We start from the raw sequence: 23,951 nt of genomic DNA on the forward strand, positions 1-23,951 counted from the left end.
TTAATGCATGCACATAATGTGTCATTTGTTTTTAATTTATTCTATGCAGACTATTCCCATAACCGGAAGTTGGAAAAGTGTCAAGAGGCTCGGCAGTCAGGGGAAACGACTCTATTACTCTAATGGAAGCGCCATCTTGATGCTAAGAAATGTCTTTTTCCTGTTTACGAAAAGGTTGATTTAGCGGATCGTACATATCAGAATGACAAGTAAGTCAGCCACATAATATTTTGTGAACATGAGCTTTCGATCTATCTATATGACAATAATAATCGCACCGAAATAACTATCTAAATCAGACCATCAAAAAGTTGTGCTATAGAAAATAATTGAAAGGAAATCGCAAGGTACTTGCGATTTCAACTTTTTTCAAGAAAATGGCACATAAAGTTTAACTATTCATTTTATTTACATAATATCATGTACACATAGTGTTTAAAGTTGTACTTCTCGATATTGGAAGACAAATATGAAATCAAACACCAAAATAACGAGTTTGCAGTTGCATGCTTATACTTTGTTGTTGTTCTATTGTTATGCTAATCAAACACCACGTCAGAAAATATTTACCACACAGTCATGACGAATCCAAGATATAGTTCCTACTTCAAGTGTTGGCAGAATGTAAGTGAACAACATCCTAAAATTTTATATAATTTACATTGGTTGATATACATAATATAAACATGTATTTTTTTCACAAAAAAGTACCATGTTTGTGCTCTCATTGTTTAATTACTAGCCTAGATCATTTTTAAATTGTTGTATTGCACATGGTAAGCATTTTGCTAATTTTATAAAGGCAACCAAAGATGTGGTAGGATTGCCAATGAGACACCTCTCAACAATGACACAGAATCTCAATATACATGTAGTATTGTACATCCTACAACATGACAACATGACAAAAGCCCATATAACAGTCAGCTATAAACATGATAAAAGGCAGAAAAAATGACAAATGTATAACAATTCAATATAGAAAACTAACTAATTTATGTAACATAAAAAGCAAACAAACAAATATACATGTATGGAACACATCAACAAACGACATCCAATGAATTGCAGACTCCTGACTTGGGAAAGGCACATATATACATACAGAATATGGCGGGTTAAACATGTTAGCTAGATACCAACCCTTTTATGGGAAAATTTTGGTTGATTTTATAGCGAATCACTGAAGCTGAAGCATGACTGGAGCCCCCCCCCCCCCCCCTAAAGGAAAAGTTCTGGCTCCGCCACAGCTTGTTCTCTAATATGAACCAATTCAAGTACATCTTCTAATTGTGCACTCTACTTGAGTGACTCACCAGGTTTTTTAGAATGTTAAGGTTATTCAGTATATATATAAAAAAAAAAAAGGAAGATGTGGTACATGTATGATTGCCAAGAAGACAACTCTCAACAAGAGACCAAAATTACACAGAAATTAACAACTATACATTGTAGGTCACTGTACAGCCTCCAACAATGAGCAAAGCCCATACGGCATAGTCAGCTATAAAAGGCCCTGAAATGACAATGTAAAAAACTCAAAGAAAAAAATTATGGCCTTATTTATTCTAAAAAATTAACGAAAAACAAATAAATGTATGCAACACATAAACAAACGACAACCACTGAATTACAGGCTCCTGGCTTAATTGGGACAGACACTGTGGCACATACATGCATATAGTGGCTGGGTCAAACATGTTAGCAGGATCCCCCCCCCCCCCCCCCCATACCTGGGACAATGGTATAAAAAACCATTGCGTCTCATTATCACTATTTTGTATTTCATGCAATAAAACATTAAATAATATAGCTGCTTTGAAAGGAGTTTCCTCTTGGGTTACATGATCTTACACATGTATGTGTGCAAAATGAAACATCTCTTATATTAATCATCTTTGCTGTTTTGACATACATGTTTGATATCATTGCACTAAGAAAATCCCCCCTTTTTTTTCTTCAAACTTTAGATTTTGAGTGTTGCAGATGATGTTCAGTTTGCAGAGGTATTTGAAATGGAAAGAAATGGAAAGAAAGAGAAATATGAACATACATTGACTGCTTTGAATATAAGGTGTAAGTAAATTGTATATGTACATGATGTACATGATATAATTATTAGAAATGATCAGCTTATCAGTGAGTATAAAAACATTTATTAGAGTTCAATATTTCAGTTAAAGTAATTTGGGTATAAAGCAAGGCAAATGTAAAAGATGGTTTGTTAATAGTCATGATAGTACATTACTCATCTTAATTACAATATCATATACTTCTAAAAAATCACAATTTTATTGGACTGTTTTCTCCTGTTGAAAATAAAATTGATATTAAAATGAATCATCAGTTACAAGAAAATCGTATCTTCAGAGGCAGATTTAGGGGGCAGTGGGCTGACCCCCCCCCCTTTTTGTGTGAAGAATTTAGTTGATTATACAAGGAATCACTGAATAATGACAAGAGAAGGCCCCCTCTGATGACTATTTCTGTATATGCTAATGATCTTTTAATCCTTATATAATAATATTTTGTTTTATTCTTGATTTATATTATCTGATTATCTATATGATTCTTCTCTTTTGTAGGTAAAAAAGAGTTACATGTGCCAAAAAATATGTTGAAAATTTGAAAACTGTTAACAAGAGCATCAACGAATAGAAAAAAGAACAATACCAGGTCTGGACATTTGTGGCAGCATGTAATTATTACCAGGAAAAAAATGTAGCTGCACAGAAGACACCCCAGATCATAAAATTGCATGTAAAAAAGGAAAGCATTCCTTTTCATAGAATCAAAGAACTCTTTTAACCAAGTCAAGATGTTATTAGACATGTTATCATATATATAGTACATTTGTATTTACAAATATAAGAAGTATGTGTGACTATGTCATGTTACATGTATGCTGAGAATATTTTAATGTCACAAGGATATGAAATGGATAAATGAAATATTGTCAACCATTTAAATAAAACAGACAGGCTCACATAAAAATCAACTGCCTATGTGAAAGTTTAAGTTGAATTTATTGTCTAGAATTAACATACCATATATCCAAAGCACAGAATTGCCTTTCTCAGAAATTTTATATGTTAAATAGAATGATATTTGTAGCTTTTATTTTCTTGGAACTGTTTCAATATAAAATAAGGGAGATGTGGTATGATTGTCAATGAGACAAATTTCCACCAGAGACAAAAGTAAATGTTAGAAAATACAGGTCACAGTTATGTTTGACATTGTGTAATAATTCAAACAAGATAATGAACTATTAATGATTACTCATTATTATCTGCAAGACATCGCTTATTACCCTAGAGAACCTAATGTTTATCATTGACGATGTGCTTCACAACGGTTACCTTGGAAGTGTACTTGCTCACAATATGCTATGCCCCAACAGGAAAAAATATATTCCATTAAAAAGTAGCAGTGATATTGTTGGCTTTTTTCAAATCAACCTCTACCCTTTTTTATTGGGAAAATATGCATCTTTTTCATCAAATTGGGAAATTTAAAATAAACTGAATTTGACTGAAACTTCAATTTACAGACCCATTTTAAAGAGTCAAACCCTGCTTTAAAATAAGACCCCATTTTGTCAGTGATGACCCTAGAGTGTTCACATATAGTTATTTTAAGCATGAACATTTTTTAATTTAGTGTTTTTCAGTTTGTATTCATGCAACTTCTTCTGAGACTGCACTGTTTTTTTGGGAATAATTTTAAGCCATTTTTTTTTTAAATTACGATTCTTCTCCAGGGGGAAAAGCCTTAATTCTCCATTAATTTAAGGCAAACAATATCACTGAGGGACACTGAGTAGTTAGCTGGTTTGTATTCTGTAATTATTGCATGGAACACAAAAATATAAAAGAATGACAGGATATAAAGCAAAGTGGGGAATACAGATTAACAAACAATGTTGATAGTGCTCCTAACATGCATCTGCCTGCTGAGATAACACAATTAAATCCATGCTAAGAAACCTACAAATTATTTGACTGCCTATTTCCTCAAATAAAAAAAAAAGACACAATGAACCCAATGAAATAATTGGCAGATCCAGGGTATTTTCCTAGGGTCGGAATTTCTTTTCAAAATGACTGGATCCTCGTCTGGAATATATCACAGCTTGGTGTCAAAGGGTGTTTTCCTAGGGTCGGAATTCCTTTTCAAAATGACTTGATCCTCGTCTGGAATATATCACAGCTTGGTGTCAAAGGGAAATGTTATCTTGTTTATCATATATTAAAATACAAGGAGAATAGATGGTACAGTCTGTTATTGTTAGATGTATTTCTATTTGTAACCATCTGATGATTTGAGTCTAATGGTTTGTTCTTATATTGGAATATTCTACCATAGCCCATATAAGTGGAAGGTAGGCGCCCAATACCATGTTTAAACCCCTTATTCTGTATGTGTTTTCCCCAAATCAGGAGCCTGCAATTCTGTGGTTTTCGTTAGTTTCTATATTTCATACTTGTTTTTCGTTCATTATTTTGTACATATCAGTGGCGGATCCAAGATTTTTCATAAGTGGGGGCCCACTAACTGACCTAAGAGGGGGTCCGCTACAGTCACACTTCAGTGATTCCCTATTTAAGCAACCAGCAAATTTTTTTCCCCAAAAAAAGGGGGGGCGGGTCCCTGGCCCCCCTTAATCCGCCTCTGTATATTTACAACATTAGTTTTCTCCTTTTAATAGTTAGCTTTTGGGGCCATCAGACGTCGTTGCATGACCTATATATAGTTGTTAATTTCTTTTTCATATTGGTATCTTGTGGAGAGTTGTCTCATTGACAACCATGCCACTTGACTTTGTGTTTGTTAAGCCTACCTTTTGTATCAAAGGCGAGAAGGCGATCCTACATTTCTTCGTCGGCGGTGCTATGTCCACAAATGTTCACTCTTTGGTTAAAGTTTGTGGAATTTTAATAACTTTCTGAAACTGTTTTCGATTTCTACCAAACTTTGAAGGAAGCTTGTTTATGATGTAAAGAAAGTAACCATCCAGAATTAAATTTTGAAAAAAGGTACGTATTCCTTATTTTACTTATGATTAAATGGACTTAGTTTTTCTGCCAGCTATCATTTCATTAACTCTGGATTTTTATGATCTTTTATGCCATACCTACTATAGTAGTCTGTCCCGCTTCAGGTCAAAGTGTTTGGTCAAGGTAGTTTTTTTATGAAGTTGAAGGCCTATCAATTTGAAACTTAGTTTATGATATGATCTTTTTAATATTAATGCCAAATTATAGTTTTAACTCCAAATTTCACAATCCATTGGACATATTAAATGATTGTGCGAGTGGGGCATCCGTGTACTGGGACACATTCTTGTTTTTTTAGTTTTTTTAATAACACTTAACTTACTATCCTGGATTCGTACATAACTTGGATAGACTCTAGATTGTGACCAAATGCTAGTATCTAGAAGGATATTTTATGATAATTTATTTTCTGTTTTCCGTATATTAATTACTTTTAAATGGACTTTTTTCACATGACACAGGGTGCCTTAAAAGTTTGCTTTTATCAGATTCATCAAGGATTTGTATTGTAACTATACAAATCCATTAATTCATAATCTCATATGGATTTGGACCACACATAGACAAAATCAAAATATATATACAGTATCTATAAAAGACTGCGATTTTTTTGAAATCTTTTTTCCTTATTTTTTGTTGTGCCTACTATACATTTGAAAATACCTGTACCAAGTCAGGAATTTGACAGTTCTTGTCCATTCGTTTTTAGATGTGTTTTGTTATTTGATTTTACCATATGGACTTTCCGAATTGATTTTCTTCTAAGTTCAGATTTTTTGTGATTTTACTTTCTACTACATTTTGTGCTTACACTCTTTTACAACAGAAGTAGGCGAGACACTGGGTCAAAAAAGTAAAGAAAAATCAGAAAACTGGAATGAAATATACTGCTTGTCTAGGGTACTGTCATAAGTACAATTACTACTGACAAGCCGCTTTTTCAGTGTTATAATTAAATGGCTTAATTATGCATTCATGTTTTAGAACAAGAAAACTCTATAAAAGATGAAAATGACACAAATTAAATAATCATCACTGACTCAAGAGTAACAAAGTTAAGAATCATAATACAACGGCCTGGTGACATGTGCACGTGTAAAGGAGCATTGCAGATAGAATGCAAATTAACTGTCACTAGATTCGAAGCGTTATTGAGATTCGTTAATAATCTTCAAAAATGTGTGCACAACAGAAACAAATAAATTGAAGGTTGCCATTTTACTAATCATATATAAATGAGGGGGAGGACAGGGGGTACCCTTCTCCCCCTCCCACCCCTTTTCTCCTTTCTCCTACCCCTCTTCTCCTTATTTTTTTTTTTTTAATTTACCGGAAAAAAGAGATATTTTATTTTTTCATATTTTATTTTTTTCTCCAACTTTTTCTCCTTTCTCCAAGCCTTCCTCTCCTTTCTCCCACCCTTTCTCCTTTTTCCTACACCCTTTCTCCCTGTCTCCCTTACCCCTGTTCTCCCCCTCATAAATATCACGAGTCGAACAAGCCCATGGATGTAATTAATACGCGTTAGTTTGTTATCAAACTGTGTATTGACCTTTCAATTTTAGAATAATAGAGTTCAAATATATCAATATTCATGTTCTAAGTTATTGTCATTTTGACGTAAACGTTTTTAAACCAATGACACGATACGATTATTTTTTCGATTATCTCTGATATTTACTCATTTGATATGGTAAAGTCCCAATAGGTTCGAATAAGATCTTCCCAGCATATTAACATTGGTTTCCCTCCCCCTTACTTATATTCCCCTGGGCTCGGTCGGTACATAATTACGACTGTCCTAATTTTGTTAAACAGCGAACACTCTTATTGGGCTTAAGGTACACACATAGCACGTAAAGTGAAAGTAATTAAGTTATTGCATGTTCTAGTTCAATTACTTATAACATTTCCTTGTATAAATTTCACCTCCAATAAGTTTATAAAAAAGTGTCATGGTCCATTTTGTCTTGTTTTCTTAATACATGTAATTTTGCATGTCCTGTATGCTACTGGTGATTTCTTCATTATATTTCTTTTGACTCTTTTACTATGAGGCAGGCATTAATTTTCTCATTTGAATTGTTTTACATTGTCTTATCGGGTCCTTTTATCAAATCAAATCAAATATTTTATTGGACAAAGCACATATGATACAATGCGTATTCCAAGATATAAACACATTAAACATGACAATTTATGCAAATACAACATAAAGAAAACATTTGAAGTACCAATTATATATATAATATCACAGTATTACATAGTATTATACTTATGGTAGACCAACTGACATTAGATTATTATTACGAGCTTCAAAAGCTTGACTTAAATAACTACATATTTGTCTGGTGTTAACTAGATTTACTGGATTAAGTAAATAGATCGTTGATTGAATATCATCATCATTTTTAAGGTTTTTGAAAATATCAAACTTCTCTCGAAGGTCTTTATATAGAGGACAATGTAAAAGAAAATGAACTTCATCTTCCACTTTATCTTTACAAAGTTTGCAGTATCTTTCACTTGCTAAAATTTTTGGTTTGCTATACCTCCCAGTTTCAATTGCAAGTGAATGTGCACTTGTTCTAATTTTTGTAAGCAGTGACCTATCATATTTTTTAATATCAAATCTTAAGTAAGCTTTCAAGTCAAATGATGAGCACATTTTACTATAAAATCTTAGTTTACCTGTGTTATTAGATTTAATATTCTCAAGTTGACCCAAAATCTTGCATTTATAAAAGTTTTTCAGTGAGTCCTCAAACATATTATGTGATATTTGAAGTGAATCAAAGTTATAGCTGACTATGATGTATGGGCTTTGCTCATTGTTGAAGGCCGTACGGTGACCTATAGGCCATAGTTGTTAATCTTTGTGTCATTTTGGTCTTTTGTGGATAGTGGTCTTATTGGCAATCATACCACATCTTCTTTTTTATATGTTGATACAAGAAACAGAAATTCCGTAACGTCTCCGATATTGGTTCTGTTGTAAGGGATATCGATTTAGTTCTGATGTTATTTAAGTCATGACGTCATATTCAATGTTAACAAGGAAACACTGTTTTCGGTAACGTTTTTTTCATATCAAACAATTATTAAAAATGACAGAGACATATAATACAAGAGATTGGCAACTCGGCGAAATCCCGTGATTTCACTCGGCCAGATTTAAATCTCGCGAGATTTTTGTGGTTAATAGAGTCTTTATCAAAGTATTAAAGGTACTCTTAACTTATGATATATTTCATTTTTCGCCCTAACTTTAGGTCACCCAACAAGGTGTCTTAAGAGCATCCTATCTTCATCCTAGTGTAATAAAGTTTAGATTTCGCTTTTTGCTCATTATTTTACGTGAAAATGAACGTGAAATGAAACGCACCATCGGTTATTAACTCGTTTATAAAGAAAAGGTGCATGATTTTAAACTTTGAACTTCGTGTTTCACGATACGATTATTCTAAAAATTTAATTCTCTTTTCAAAACAAATTGTTTTTCAGTTTAAATAACAATCTTTTTTTATATAATTACATTGGTAATTATGCAATTTATTCTGTACATGTTATTATAAAATTCGTAAACAATTTTATTAAATATTTTCGTCATTAATAAATGTTTTATCAACAAATATCTTTAAAGATTTAAAATTTCGACTGAGGATATGTTTAGGACGTCCTAACATAAGATTCGTCTGAGATAGCTTCGAGACACAACTTAAGAGTGTCCTAAGTTGATCTTAAGTCCGTCCTAAAATTGGTCTTATCTATGACTTAGGACGAATCTTAGGATACTTTCGAGGACACCACCCCAGGTGTACACACTCCTTCCGAAAATATTATTTACAAATTATAAAATTAAATAATGTGTAGAAAAAAAAACTTAATATGTTTGATAAATATCGTTTATCATGATCGACTTTATCTTATATTTATAATTTGTATAGATCATTAAAAAATGATTACTTTCTGGGTTCATTATTAATTTGGCTTGTATTGGGTTGATTTTTATACGACCGCAAATTTTGAAAAAATTTTCGTCGTATATTGCTATCACGTTGGCGTCGTCGTCGTCGTCGTCAGTCGTCGTCGTCGTCGTCGTCCGAATACTTTTAGTTTTCGCACTCTAACTTTAGTAAAAGTGAATAGAAATCTATGAAATTTTAACACAAGGTTTATGACCATGAAAGGAAGGTTGGTATTGATTTTGGGAGTTTTGGTCCCAACATTTTAGGAAAAAGGGGCCAAAAAGGGCCCAAATAATCATTTTCTTGGTTTTCGCACTATAACTTTAGTTTAAGTTAATAGAAATCTATGAAATTTTGACACAAGGTTGATGACCACAAAAGAAAGGTTGGGATTGATTTTGGGAGTTTTGGTTTTAACAGTTTAGGAATTAGGGGCCAGAAAAGGGCCCAAATAAGCATTATTCTGGGTTTTCGCACAATAACTTAAGTTAAAGTAAATAGAAATGAATGAAATTTAAATATAATGTTTATGAACACAAAAGGAAGATTGGTATTGATTTTGGGAGTTTAGGTCCAAACAGTTTAGGAATTAGGGGCCAAAAAGGGACCCAAATAAGCATTTTTCTTGGTTTTTGCACCATAACGTTAGTATAAGTAAATAGAAATCTATGAAATTTAAACACAAGGTTAATGACCATAAAAGGAAAGTTGGTATTGATTTTGGGAGTTTTGGTCCCAACAGTTTAGGAAAAAGGGGCCCAAAGGGTCCAAAGTTAAACTTTGTTTGATTTCATCAAAATTGAATAATTGGGGTTCTTTGATATGCCGAATCTAACTGTGTATGTAGATTCTTAACTTTTGGTCCCGTTTTCAAATTGGTCTACATTAAGGTCCAAAGGGTCCAAAATTAAACTTAGTTTGATTTTAACAAAAATTGAATCCTTGGGGTTCTTTGATATGCTGAATCTAAAAATGAACTTAGATTTTTTATTATTGGCCCAGTTTTCAAGTTGGCCCAAATCGGGGTCCAAAATTAAACTTTTTTGATTTCATCAAAAATTGAATAAATGGGGTTCTTTGATATGCCAAATCTAACTGTGTATGTAGATTCTTCATTTTTGGTCCCGTTTTCAAATTGGCCTACATTAAGGTCCAAAGAGTCCAAAATTAAACTAAGTTTGATTTTAACAAAAATTAAATTCTTGGGCCTCTTTGATATGCTGAATCTAAACATGTACTTAGATTTTTGATTATGGGCCCAGTTTTCAAGTTGGTCCAAATCAGGATCTAAAATTATTATATTAAGTATTGTGCAATAGCAAGTCTTTTCAATTGCACTGTATTGTGCAATGGCAAGAAATATCTAATTTCACAATATTGTGAAATAGCAAATTTTTTTTTAATTAGAGTTATCTTTCTTTGTCCAAAATAGTAAGCAAGAAATATCTTATTGCAAGAATTTTTTTTAATTGGAGTTATCTTTCTTTGTCCAGAATCAACTTAAATCTTTGTTATAGATACAATATACAATGTATATTCACTTTTTACTACCAACTGATAAATTTAAATAATCTTTACCATTCAGTGATATCAAGCAGTTTTTTTACATTTTATTTACAGTTTATTTTATGATGTATTTAAATGAGTAGTTATTGTTGCAAACTCCATTAGAATATTTCAATTGAGATTAGTTTTGGAATAAGGGAAAGGGGGATGTGATTAAAAAATTGGGTTCAATTTTTCTCATTTGAAATTTCATAAATAAAAAGAAAATTTCTTCAAAAATTATTTTCAGAGGATTAATATTGAACAGCATAGTGAATTGCTCTAAGAGAAAACAAAAATTTTAAGTTCATTAGAACACATTCATTCTGTGTCAGAAACCTATATGCTGTGTCAACTATTTAATCACAATCCAAATTTAGAGCTGAATCCAGCTTGAATGTTGTGTCCATACTTGCCCCAACCGTTCAGGGTTCAACCTCTGCGGTCGTATAAAGCTACGCCCTGCGAAGCATCTGGTTTATGATTGTAAATTGTTTTCTAATTGTGTTTTTCGAAATATTATGAGCTTGCATTCAGTTGTTTTTATGATTGTCGGTAAATTTATGGTTTCTCCTTTTCACGGATTGTGTATTTAGTTAGGACTTACATTTAATGATCATTTAATAGAAAATTGCAATATAAGTCTCACTTTTGACCTCGAATATAAAGGGATTAACCATATTGTAAGCGTAATGTACATGTTTCCCTTCTTTTAGACTAGTTAAAATCTCCTTTTAATTTTGAAACAGACATGGACATGTGTGAATAGTGAAACAACATATTGACTTGATTGTTAGTTAAAACCCTTTTTTTTTTTACTTTATACAAACTGCACGAAAATGTGTCTTCCTTTGTTGTTGATCAGGCGCTGATTTTTTATTGATGCTTGCTTAACGTCCAGTGGCAAATATTTCTTTTTTTTTGTTGTTGATCAGGTTGATTTAATTGATGATTGCTTAACGTCCAGTGGCAAATATTTCATTTTTTTTAACATATTGATGTGCGAGTGTATGACATTCATTTTTTCTGTACAGTATATGCAATAAAATGTCTAACTCCACAAGAAACCAAATGATACAGACATCAACATTTTAAGTTGACCAAAAGGCTCTAGGCAATGCGTAAAATTCATATTGCACTGTCAACTATACAAGGTCTATTTAAGAAAAAGGTTTAACACATCAAACAAGAAAACTCACTGTCTTATTTATGAACAAAATAATAAGAAAAAAAATCCAAATATGATATATACAGCAACACACCGGTGAATTACAGGCTCCTTACTTTGGGAAAGCACATACATAATAAAGGCATGATAATAGATGTAACCATAATCACAAGCCGTACAATTTTATGTTCTTGTTTGTTGTTTTTTCCCCACAGTAATCATATTAATAATTCCTATAAACCAATTAATGTGGTGTGGCGTTTGAATAAATCAAATTACATCTGTAAATAAAACACCTACATACATCCCAGTATTCTGAAATGAAAAGGACCAGTCAGACTGAGAATCAGAACATGTACATGTATTTATGTATACAATATATCTAAAATTTCACTACACATTATTCCATCCTTTTTCAATAACTCAACCAAAATGTGAGAGAACAAAAAAAATCCAGGTAAAGGTATAAATAATATTTTTATTATCAATCATTTATTCATAATGTTACTGTCAATGATAACTGAGAGTTTTATGATCATTTCCCTGCAACTGATCTGGTACAGTTCAACTATGCAAATTTCGGTATCTGTACAGCTAAGGATATATACATGTATCAGCGATGGTAACTTGTAATAAATTGCATACAGGGAAAGGGAGATGGCAAGATTCTTCATCTTTATTGTGTGTCTCATTCACTGCAAATATCTCAATTTCTTGTGCAATCAGTTGCACTGTGCCTTTCACTGGTGCTAGAAAAAGAAACAGCATGACAATCAAATTTAAGCGTTCATATTTTTTCATTCTCTTTCCATCTTCAGTGTGGATTGAAACTGGAACATATGTCTCCTCCATACTGGTACCAACAGCTGTTCATGGTCGAGGATTTCTCTCTTTTTAACTCCATTTGTTAATTTCTACATCTTTTCCTCTTTGGCATTCTAAATTAAAAAAAAAAAGATAGAGTTGAATAGACTATTTGTCTTACTTGTAAACTTTACTTCCTACATGTATGTCATACAACATTCTGCCGGTTTTTATAATGCTAAATTAGAGACATATATTGTATTATATGTCATATATTGTATTATATGTCTCTGGCTAAATCTATTTTAAAGGAGTAGGGGCATTAAGGCCTAGTTTTGGCCTAAGAAAATGAAATGTTTGATAACTATTTCAAATTGGCACATAATGTTTAGAAATGCACAGGGTCAAGAAGTACAAATGAAAAACATTAAGATTTTTATCTGATGACGTCACAATTACGTCATTATATGTACTGTTTTCACAAAAACCATGAAAAATACAGAATTTATGCAGTTTTCTTACTTTATTTCCGTTGTGGAAACATCCTGCGCAGCCCAGAAACAACAAAATAATTTAACAAAAGCTTTATTATAACTATTGGCATTATCTCATCAAATATAAAGTTGTTTCTTGGATGCGCACATACTTTTTCAGTCTAAAATATACTTAAAATTTGATGAAAAAACAAGGAAAATCACGAGATTTAACAAAATATGCAAATTAGGTTGTGATTTGTTGCCATGTTAACTTGTTTGATATCAATTTTTTTGTGTTTTTGTTTGTACCTTATACCTTAGACAAGTTTTCAGTAATTTAAGAATATGTATGATAACTTTAAAATTTGCAGTAATTTTTGGGCCAAATAAGGGCCTTATTGCCCCTACTCCTTTCATTTTGTCATGATTAGACCTTTCAAGCTTGCTATAGGTAAACATTTTTTGTATGTTTGTCAATTGTCAAACGTGGTACCGTGAACATACAATGTGAGTTGCTGACATCAACGTTAACTTTATTTAGGCTCTGCTTCTACATATTTTGTAGGTCTCATGAGGGTCTAGAAGGGGTTTACAAAAGCATAACGGACTGAAAGTCACAGGACATAAAGTCACAAATTTATAAGAACAAAAAGTCACAAGACAAAAAAATCCCAAATAATCTTTTGATAATTGTTTGTACAGTGCCAAACCAGTTTGACATTTTGTTTTTGTAACAATTATTTGATCATCTTTGATATGTTGTGATAATTTTTGTATTCAAAGTTGGTTTGTATACAATAGTTCAAGAATAGAAATAAGTGTTTTTTGTTCAAGGAAAATAATCAGAAAAAATGAATTGTGACTTTTTGTCCTGTGACTTTCTGGCACTGTCCTTCATTCATATAAAAGAGTATCGGAATAACTGCATATTTGAAATTAGTTATTATCATCATCTCAACACATTATAGTATAAACAAATCGGTGGAACTAGTTAGATGTATCTTTTGAATATACTTACATGCTTTAGCTGTGAAAGCAATTGACATAAACGAGAAAACAAATCTGTAAGCGTATCGTCCCTCTTTACAACAATGGCGGAATTTTCTCATCTCGATCCTCCTTCATCCCAGGTCACATCATAATCCCAAGCACTTCCGGTAGCCAAGTGATTTAATTGGCCGTTATATAGACTCTACTACGAGTTGCCAATCTCTTGTATTATATGTCTCTGAAAATGATTTGGTGTTGAATTCCTTCCTATATTTGTTGATATTTTTTATAAATATACATTATATACCAAGTCTCGTGCAAACAAGACCAAAAAAGGAAATAGATCTGAAAAAAAAAGTTAACAATTTTGAGTTAATTTTCCCTTTTTTTTTATTGATTTTTCTACTGTAATTGGGGACTTCGTCCCCATAATAATGATTATTCAGGGATACAACACACAAAATAGAAAAAACAAAATTTGTAAGAATGGTACCAGTTGTATGATTGTTTAATTAATAAACAGATAACACATGTCATGCAATGTACATGTATATTGCTTTCACACAACTTTACTTATTGAAATTATCTTTTATTGCATACATTGTATATAACACAGGGTGACTTTATACTCCAGCATAACCCCAAAAAACGTAATTTCAAAAACAACTTATACATGTATATATAAAAATAATTTTAGAGTCTTCCAAAGCACAAAAACACTATGCAACTTTACTGGAAGATCACTTCTCCCCTCCAAAATCGTAGATTAGGCCCTGTATTGTATTTAAAGGAATGAGATTTAAACCTTATTCAGTTATTGGTTAATAGTTTTAGATCTAGGTAATTTCAAAGCCAGATGAAATGGACATAAAAAGAATGTTATTGATTGCAACATGTAGGTACACATATATAGAACAAACTTCAGCATATTCAATATAAAAGCAATGATTTAAAAACACTGTCAAAAGGAAAATATGGGACACTTTTTTCTTAAGCCAAATGCCCTGCATACAGAAAACTCACTAACAGTGCAAGAAAATGTTTTTATATAATATATTTCTTTCAATGTAGATGTGCTGTTAAAACCTGATATCATTTACATTTATGTGCATATTTTTAGGTAGAAGATGAGTAGCTCAGAAGAAGTATCATGGATATCTTGGTTTTGTGGATTGAGAGGAAATGAGTTTTTCTGTGAGGTAAAATTGTAATATACTGTACATGTACATGTACAGCTTATAATTTTTCCATACAGCAAATATAGTTGACCTAGTATTAATTGCTTATAGTTTAAAGAAAATCAAACCAAAACACAAAAAACTAAACACTAAGCAATGAACTGTAAAAAATTAAACCTGCAAGACTGACAAGTACATAATAAAATATTTCCATACACCAAATATATTAGAAAAAAAGACAAAAACTCTAAAACTTCATGCATTCAAACCTCTATGTACATTTTTTAGCTGGTTTGATCATGTTGATAGTATCAATTTTCTTACATGTAACTTTATCACTAAATTTGAGATTTACTAAAGTATTAAATACAATGTGTACAACATTTCACACACTATCCTTAAAGATTTCAAGAAATTTATCAATCAATGTGATTGAAATACAGATGCAATGTCCATGCTACAAGGATCTGGCATCGTTCTGTTCTCTCTGTTTTCAAGATATCTCAGCATCATCTGTATTGCTATATATGATACATTCCTTTAACTGTTTAATAATTTGGATTAAAAATTTCATTGGTTTATGCAATGATTACCATGACAGATACTTATGATATAGTAGAACAGACTGTTGTTACAAAAATGTAGATGCTTTTAGTTAAACATGGGTACAGGATTTATATTTTAATCAAATTGTTTATCTATTTAATGAATAGATATATACATGTAAGAGGATGTTGTATGAGTGCCAATGAGACAACTCTACATCCAAGTCATCATGTGTAAACAGTAAACTCTTACAGGTTAAAGAACAGCCTTTAACAAGGATACATGTACTTGGCGTGCACTGATCAGATGAAACATACACGTATATGAGAACTCAGTATACTAGTACTTAGTCATTCAAGTAACAAGATGAAGTCTATGTGCTTAACTATGCTTGTCAAGAATTTAACATTAATTGTGCACAGTGCTGCATGAATCTAGCATCTGTCATAAAAATATCGATGATGTCATTGTTCAAGGGATATTAAAAGTTATCTCCCTTTGTTCATAATTGTTTAGGTGACAGAAACCAGTTATTTTACAATAAATCTTTAGAATTTCATGGATTTATGATTTTATTTTCTTGAAAATTCATTCAATCTTATATACAAATAGAGTGTATGTTTTCAAGGAACTAAGATGTGTGCGTGCTTATGTAAATATATAGAAAACCTTTAAATGTGGGTGTTTGTCCAGCATGGAGATTTAAAAATTTATAAATGCATTGCAAATAAGGCAAAAAATGAGATGCTCTGATACCAATCTAATGCTCACCTGCAGAATCCTGCTATAAGCCGACAAGAATTTTAGCCAAAATTCAAGAGATAAAGGATATTTAGTGAATTAGAGTCTTGTCTGAACCTACATGTATCCTTACCATCAAAATCTCAAGATATTTTTGTTTACAAAAAAATGAATATTTTCCCCACTTTGATTGGATGCCGTCAAGTGAGGAGACCACAATTTTGACATCTGATTGGACCCATATGTGAAGGAAATCCCCAACCTGTGTATGCAACTACTTACTTGTGTAGTACACTAGCCTAGAATTTACATTCATTTATTTTTTTAGTCCACATGATGCAATTATATACCTCAATGCTTAACTATAACAAAATTTCTGTGTGGGACACATGTTCTGGTACTCCAAAACTGGTACCTGCCACCTTATTTTATACAATTTTCATTATATCACTTGTATTAATATCCTTACAAAGTAAATGCTTACAAATTACTGGATTACATATTTATCTTGTTGTTGGTTATCCATTTTTCAGGTGTTTAATTCTTTCATCATGTTCATGTGAAAAAGTGGTTGTTGTGACTTAAAAGAAACTTTTACAGTACACTTGATTCCTGTTCTGCCAAATTTTTTAATCAAGTCATCACTATCACTAAACATAAGCTTTAAAAAATTACATACCTGCCATCTTTTCAAAATGATATAATCAGTTTTTAATCATTTTGAAAGGTTGATGAAGATTACATACAAGATAAGTTCAACTTGACAGGACTGAATGAACAAGTTCCACATTACAGACAGGCTCTAGATATGATCCTCGACCTTGAACCAGGTAATTTCTCAATTTAGAAGTAAGTTCCTCTTAGGAATTACATGCAGGCTTTATCTTTTATTTAAAGCTAGATAAGATATTGAATTCCCTTATAACTGATGCTAAAGAATGTCTTCAACTAAAAATGTTGATTTAAGCTTTTGCTCCACGTTGATGGCCTCACTTTGCCTTTGAAATGAAGAACAGCTTATATACTATTCCATTGTTATGTTTTTTAAACCAAAAAATGAAGATGCTTGTGGAATTTTGTGTAGACATATTGATAATCCATAATATACCATCCCATCTTTTCAATTAGAATGTTCCTAAATAACAACATATTGGGCCCCAGATTTAGACATACAGCTATTAGTTTAATATATCAGAATAAATATCTGCTTGAAAGAGAGGTTCTAGATACAGTTTTTGGGTGTTTTTTTTCCTGGTTGAATAGTTGATGTTGATGAAAAACAAATACAAGAAGACTTTGTGGATAAATTCTTTTGGGAATAAAAACATGCACTTCAATGTCTATGAGATGTAATGTCATCTCGAATTGTTTCACAACTGATATGTACTTTTTTCTATTAGTGATGTCTTTTGAAGAAAATACATGTACATTAACTCACGGTCATTTGTTCTAGTGGCAGATAATTATAATGACTTACAAATTTTAAACATGTTTTCTTCTCCAAAATAAAATAGCATCAAAATAGATATACATTGGTTTTTTAAGAGCATTAAAGATTGACTTACTATATGAATTTAGATGATGAACTTGAAGATAATCCTAATCAGAGTGATTTGATTGAACAAGCAGCAGAAATGTTATATGGGTTGATTCATGCCAGATACATCATGACAAACAGAGGAATTGCACAAATGGTAATATTCATACACATGTCTTTCCTGTCACAAATTTCTTAGATTTTCACTTATTAAAGCATAAGCTTCCTTTTGATAGATATTTCTGTCCTTAATAAGTATTTTCTTAAACCCTTTGCGAATGAAGTGTTATAATGTTCGTCTATATCACTTTGTCTAATTACTGCTCAAGAATGTTACTAAAATATCCTCATAATGCTCAAATGGACAGTGAAATTTCCTACTGAGCATTAGAATGTATGAACCTAAACAAGACATAATGAAACTTTAATCCATTATACTTAAGGTAGATTATCTAGAGTGACATAGTATTAATTAATGAGCGTCTGTCTTATTTGGAACTTCTGTGGTCTCAAAGAAGCATGTTGGCCTTGAGTGCAAGAGACAGTGGGTCCTATCTCTGAGTAGGAATCAAATTTTAATATAAAACTGTCATTTTGATCATAAAATCTCTGAAAAGAAAGAATAATAAATTATTAAGTTATTTTCATTTTTTAAGCAATTTTCAGCACTGTTGAAAATTCAGTATTGTACAGACCATTCACTTGCAGTCAAATAATCAATAAAGATCTGTTCAGACTGTTAAATTATTGTTTTTTACCTGTGCAGATCAACAGCTTACTGAATTGATTGCAAGTGATTTGTTTGAACAGTACTGAATGTACTGCAGTCAGTTAATCTAATATTTTATTACAAACTAAACTTAATTTTTGTTCTGACAGACTTTTCAGAAGATATTATGATCAAAATAATTCAACAGACTAAAATTCATTTTTGAGTGTCTGCCAAGGGCAAAGCAAAGACTTGATAATGCTTAGCAGGAGTAAGATCAAAAACTGGTCAGCACAGTGTTGTGTAGGGTGACCTGTTGTATGTGGACTGTTACCTTGTGAACTACAACTGTAGCCTGTTCTATTAAAGGTTTCTGAATATGCTCACATATATCTATGTTTCTTCTTGCAAACAAGGGTATTATTGACTTTGATTTTGGCAGCAAATTTGAATATAGATAATTTTACAACTTCTTACTAATTTTGACACACTTTTCAAAATATTTAATTAGTTGAAGAGTTCATATCCTAAATCAGAAAGAATCAGCTTTGTATATTTTATTTTTATAGATTGAAAAGTGGCAACAAGGAGACTTTGGTTATTGTCCAAGAGTATATTGTGAAAATCAACCAATGTTACCAATAGGTAAGTAGGTTTATAATTATGTGGATTCAGGATTAATGCAGCAGGTTTTATGCCATATGAACTTGATATAAAGGAAGTGTACAAACAAATTCACCATTGACCTCAAAGGTCAAGCCAAAATTCAGGTTGTTGTTTATTCATTGAGTTGTAGGTTTGATGACTATCTTTATAGTGTTTTCCATCCCAATCAATTACATTGGTAATGCACAAAGAAAGACACGCGTAAACATCTGACACAAGAATTGAAATATAACCTAGAAGAGCATAACAGGCATTTTTTATAGTGAACTTAAATTATTTTAAATTTTCATTGTGTAATCACCTATTTTGCAATCCCATTTTTCGCATAATGATTTGATGCACTTTTGACTTATGAAATAATATTTTCATATCCTACACAATATACCTTTCTAGTTTCACTTACTTTGAAAAGTCAATGATACAGTGAGTCTACTAAGTTGTTATTCTCTTTCCAATAACATTTAAAATTTTGTAACAAATCAAAGTAGGTAATTGTTAATTGGACTATTAAGTATTTATGGCAGTTGTTGTCAAATAGTCTGTTTCTATGTATTTTGGCATTTGTTTTTGTTGCAATTCCATGTTTCTGTTGTTCAGTTGTTTTCATTTAACTGAAGTCTACAATGGCACATGTAAGGTACAAAATAAAGAACCTCTTTATCCTGCAATAATCTCCACAATAGCAAATGCTATTTTAAAAGCATTGACTGTTTAAATATATATATATTAAGTGTCCTTTTCTACAAGGATGTCCAATAATCTAAAGTATTATGTTATAGGTTTGTCAGATGTACCAGGTGAAGCAATGGTGAAACTGTATTGTCCAAAATGTCAAGATGTTTACACACCCAAATCTTCACGACATCATCACACTGATGGAGCCTATTTTGGCACAGGATTTCCCCACATGCTATTTATGGTTCATCCAGAATACAGACCAAAACGTCCAGCCAATCAGTTTGTGCCAAAGTAAGACTTTGATTTTAAGTATTACAGTATATGATACAATGTATCATGCTTCAAGGATAATTTGACATTTTATGTTGCATTCTAAGCTATACATTCAAAGAGAACCACTGTTTTGACTTGCAGAAAGCCAAACTGCAACTCTTCTTTTTGGTAAGCTTGTGATCTTTGAATGTTTTGATTAGTTTTCTTTGCATCTTTATTATTCTGTGCAACTTTGAGTAGACTTATGATTTAGAGCTTGCCAATTATGATGACACCTACCCATCTTTTGTTAAAAAGAAAGAGACAGAAGATACCAAAGGAAAAATCAAGACCCAATAGTTCAAGAGAGACAGACAGAATCTTGACAAAAACCAAATGCAAAACTATGAAAATGAAAAAACAAAACAATTCATAGTTTTCTCTTTTGAATTGTTTTACATGGTCATTTAAGCTTACTATGTGGTACGGGTTTTGCTTTTTGTTGAAAGTTTTACAATAATATATAGCTGTTTACTTCTATTGTCGTTTAGAAAATCATACAACATCTTCTTATTTATACAAACTAGATAACAGGCTTTCTACAAATAAAAAAAATAAATTAAACAATTATTTGAATAAGAAAATTGTGTTTAAAAGGTAACTTATGTGGTTTCTGTTTATTTATAGATTATATGGATTCAAGATTCACCCACTTGCCTACAATTTACAGTATCAGGCGGCATCAAACTTCAAAGTACCATCAAGAGGACTGAGCCATAGTAATAATAAACGATAAACAAGTGACATAAACTATTATTTGTATGATCTGTGACAATAACTCAAAGTGCATCTGGTAATAATCGTGAATAATAATTGCCAGATAGGACAAAAACATTAAATAAATGGTTTTTTTTATACATTTCTGATTTTTATTTGCCTGCAAAGAAAGCAAAGGAGTATTAGATAAATGTTTTGGGATCATGCCTTTTTCTTCAGAAACATGTGTGAAAGGTCAATATTTGATAATAGTACTAGGATATAAAAGCTGTACTGTAGAAAATTCTACATTGGCATCTGTCGGGTGTCATTTGACAATTGTCTTTTCAAGGTTCATTGACTTTGCACACAATTGTTGATATTGGTATTCTTACAATTATTAATCATCCATTAGATGTAAAGATGATGGGCATTATAATAACAGTCTAAAAGCACTAAACAGATATTTCAGTTAGTTACTTTACCCACACTCCAAGAGATAAGGATTGCTGATGACTTGTCTGTCTGTCTAAATGTTCATCCATTTGTCCATCCTTTAAAAAATCTTTTGCAATTTTCCTGGTAACTACATATATTATAAGAGCCTCCTGAAAATTGTTTTAAGTTTCTATGTGATAATTATTTATGCAACTTGAAAGATGATCTTTGGTACAAGATATCATCACTTTATGAATTTCTCCATTTTTGAAAAATATTCAGAAATAGTAATACTAAATCTTCCTTTATTGCTGTTTGTTTTTTAATGCCACTTTTAACACTAAAGTGCTTTTTCGTGGCAGTCAGTTTTATTGGTGATCTAATGGTGGAGAAAGATGGAGTGCAAAGAGAGGACCATCAATCAACCAAATCAATTAAGATTGAAGTTGAGTTAAAATCTTCCTTGAGAAAACAAATTTCTAGCAATAGAATAAAGAAATTCTTCTTAATTTTATAATGGAATGCTTTGGTTAAAATTGTGTAATGTGTGTTATTCAAGTGACATGAATCAATGATAAGTTCTGAATTTTTATATAAGTAGGCAAACTTCAATATGTATGTTGTAGGTTTACTTCATTTGACACATCACTCGTCTCTCTTTGCTTTGAAAAGTAAAATATGTCATTAATGTTCAGTTTAATAGGAAATTTCAAGTATTAAGTGTTTCAAAATTGACCAAACTTCTACCAAAGAAGATATGTACAATCACCTGCACACTAGTGACCAACTTTTTGACATTAATCAGAGGATTTTAAGTTCTGATCTTTGGTGCTAAATTAATTGACTCTTTATTTGTCTTGTCAGTCATAAAATTTCTGTCTAGCCTGCAACAAAAGTCACAGAATGCAAGACATAAGGAAGCTTATCTTGCGGTTAAAGCATAAACAGTTTGTATAATTTTCATATATCAGATGCTAAAAGACATGGATGCTTCATACCTTGTACAGATGCCTTGTGTTAAGATGTTTCCATCTGTACAAGTCCAATGTTTTTGTCCTCTAATTCCAATTCAACAAATGCTGAAAAAAACTTAATATTTTTTTGTCATGTGAATACTCACTTATTGTCTTGCCTTGATGGAGTTAAAAAGCAAGACAAAGGTATGGTGTTTCTGACATCAGCAGCTGCATCAACAATGTATTAAGTTGTAAATATGATAGTTTATTGGGAACCACTATTGGTTGTGCAAAGATGTGTGGTATGCTGTTGTGTAAGCATTGGCAAACCACTCTTCCATAGTACTATTTGGGTACATCTCCTCTGTCATGGTCTATTGACTTTAAAGCTGTTGCTTTATTTACATGTATCATTTTTATACGACCGCAAATTTTGAAAAAAATTTCGTCGTATATTGCTATCACGTTGGCATCGTCGTCGTCCGAATACTTTTAGTTTTCACACTCTAACTTTAGTAAAAGTGAATAGAAGTCTATGAAATTTTAACACAAGGTTTATGACCACAAAAGGAAGGTTGGGATTGATTTTGGGAGTTTTGATCCAAACATTTTAGGAATTAGGGGCCAAAAAGGGCCCAAATAAGCATTTTAGTGGTTTTCGCACAATAACTTTAGTTTAAGTGAATAGAAATCTATGAAATTTTGACACAAGGTTCATTATCACAAAAGGAAGGTTGGGATTGATTTTGGAAGTTTTGGTCCGAATAGTTTAGGGATTAGGGGCCAAAAGGGGCCCAAATAAGCATTTTTCTTGGTTTTTGCACCATAACTTTAGTATAAATAAATAAAAATCTATGAAATTTAAACACAAGGTTTTTGACCATAAAAGGAAGGTTGGTATTGATTTTTGGAGTTTTGGTCCTAACAGTTTATGAATAAGGGGCCCAAAGGGTCCAAATTTAACTTTGTTTGATTTCATAAAAAAATGATTAATTGGGGTTCTTTGATATGCCGAATCTAACTGTGTATGTAGATTCTTAATTTTTGGTCCTGTTTTCAAATTGGTCTACATAAAGGTCCAAAGGGTCCAAAATTAAATTTAGTTTGATTTTGACAAAAATTGAATCCAAGGGGTTCTTTGTTATGCTGAATATAAAAATGTACTAAGATTTTTGATTATGGGCCCAGTTTTCAAGTTGGTCCAAATCAGGGTCCAAAATTAAACTTAGTTTGATTTTAACAAAAAATTAATCCTTGGGGTTCTTTGATATGCTGAATCCAAACATGTACTTAGATTTTTGATTATGGGCCCAGTTTTCAAGTTGGTCCAATTCAGGATCCAAAATTATTATATTAAGTATTGTGCAATAGCAAGAAATTTTCAATTGCACAATACTCAGCAATAACAAAAAATCTTCAATTGCACAGTATTGTGCAATAGCAAGTATTTCCAATTGCACAGTATTGCGCAATAGCAAGAAAT

General features: G+C 31.6%; 1 protein-coding gene across 3 annotated transcripts; it reads left to right on the forward strand.

Annotated features, from left to right (window-relative positions):
* Nucleotides 1–35: 35 nt before the first annotated feature.
* Nucleotides 36–21,233, forward strand: LOC134707567 (casein kinase II subunit beta). Of its 3 annotated transcripts, none has more exons than XM_063567448.1 (8): nucleotides 36–86; nucleotides 6,833–6,901; nucleotides 15,132–15,210; nucleotides 17,204–17,306; nucleotides 18,055–18,170; nucleotides 19,292–19,367; nucleotides 20,168–20,357; nucleotides 21,006–21,233. In XM_063567448.1, the coding sequence occupies exons 3-8, from the start codon at nucleotides 15,139–15,141 to the stop codon at nucleotides 21,112–21,114; spliced, it is 666 nt and encodes a 221-aa protein (XP_063423518.1). In that variant the 5' UTR covers nucleotides 36–86; nucleotides 6,833–6,901; nucleotides 15,132–15,138; the 3' UTR covers nucleotides 21,115–21,233. The 3 variants fall into 3 exon arrangements, with proteins under 3 accessions (XP_063423518.1, XP_063423520.1, XP_063423519.1); XM_063567449.1 differs by having other exon boundaries at nucleotides 72–86; nucleotides 6,833–6,927; XM_063567450.1 differs by lacking the exon at nucleotides 6,833–6,901 and having other exon boundaries at nucleotides 64–92.
* Nucleotides 21,234–23,951: the final 2,718 nt, after the last annotated feature.

The sequence above is a fragment of the Mytilus trossulus genome, chromosome 2, assembly GCF_036588685.1.
Source record: "Mytilus trossulus isolate FHL-02 chromosome 2, PNRI_Mtr1.1.1.hap1, whole genome shotgun sequence".
In the NCBI taxonomy this organism is placed as follows: Eukaryota; Metazoa; Mollusca; class Bivalvia; order Mytilida; family Mytilidae; genus Mytilus; species Mytilus trossulus.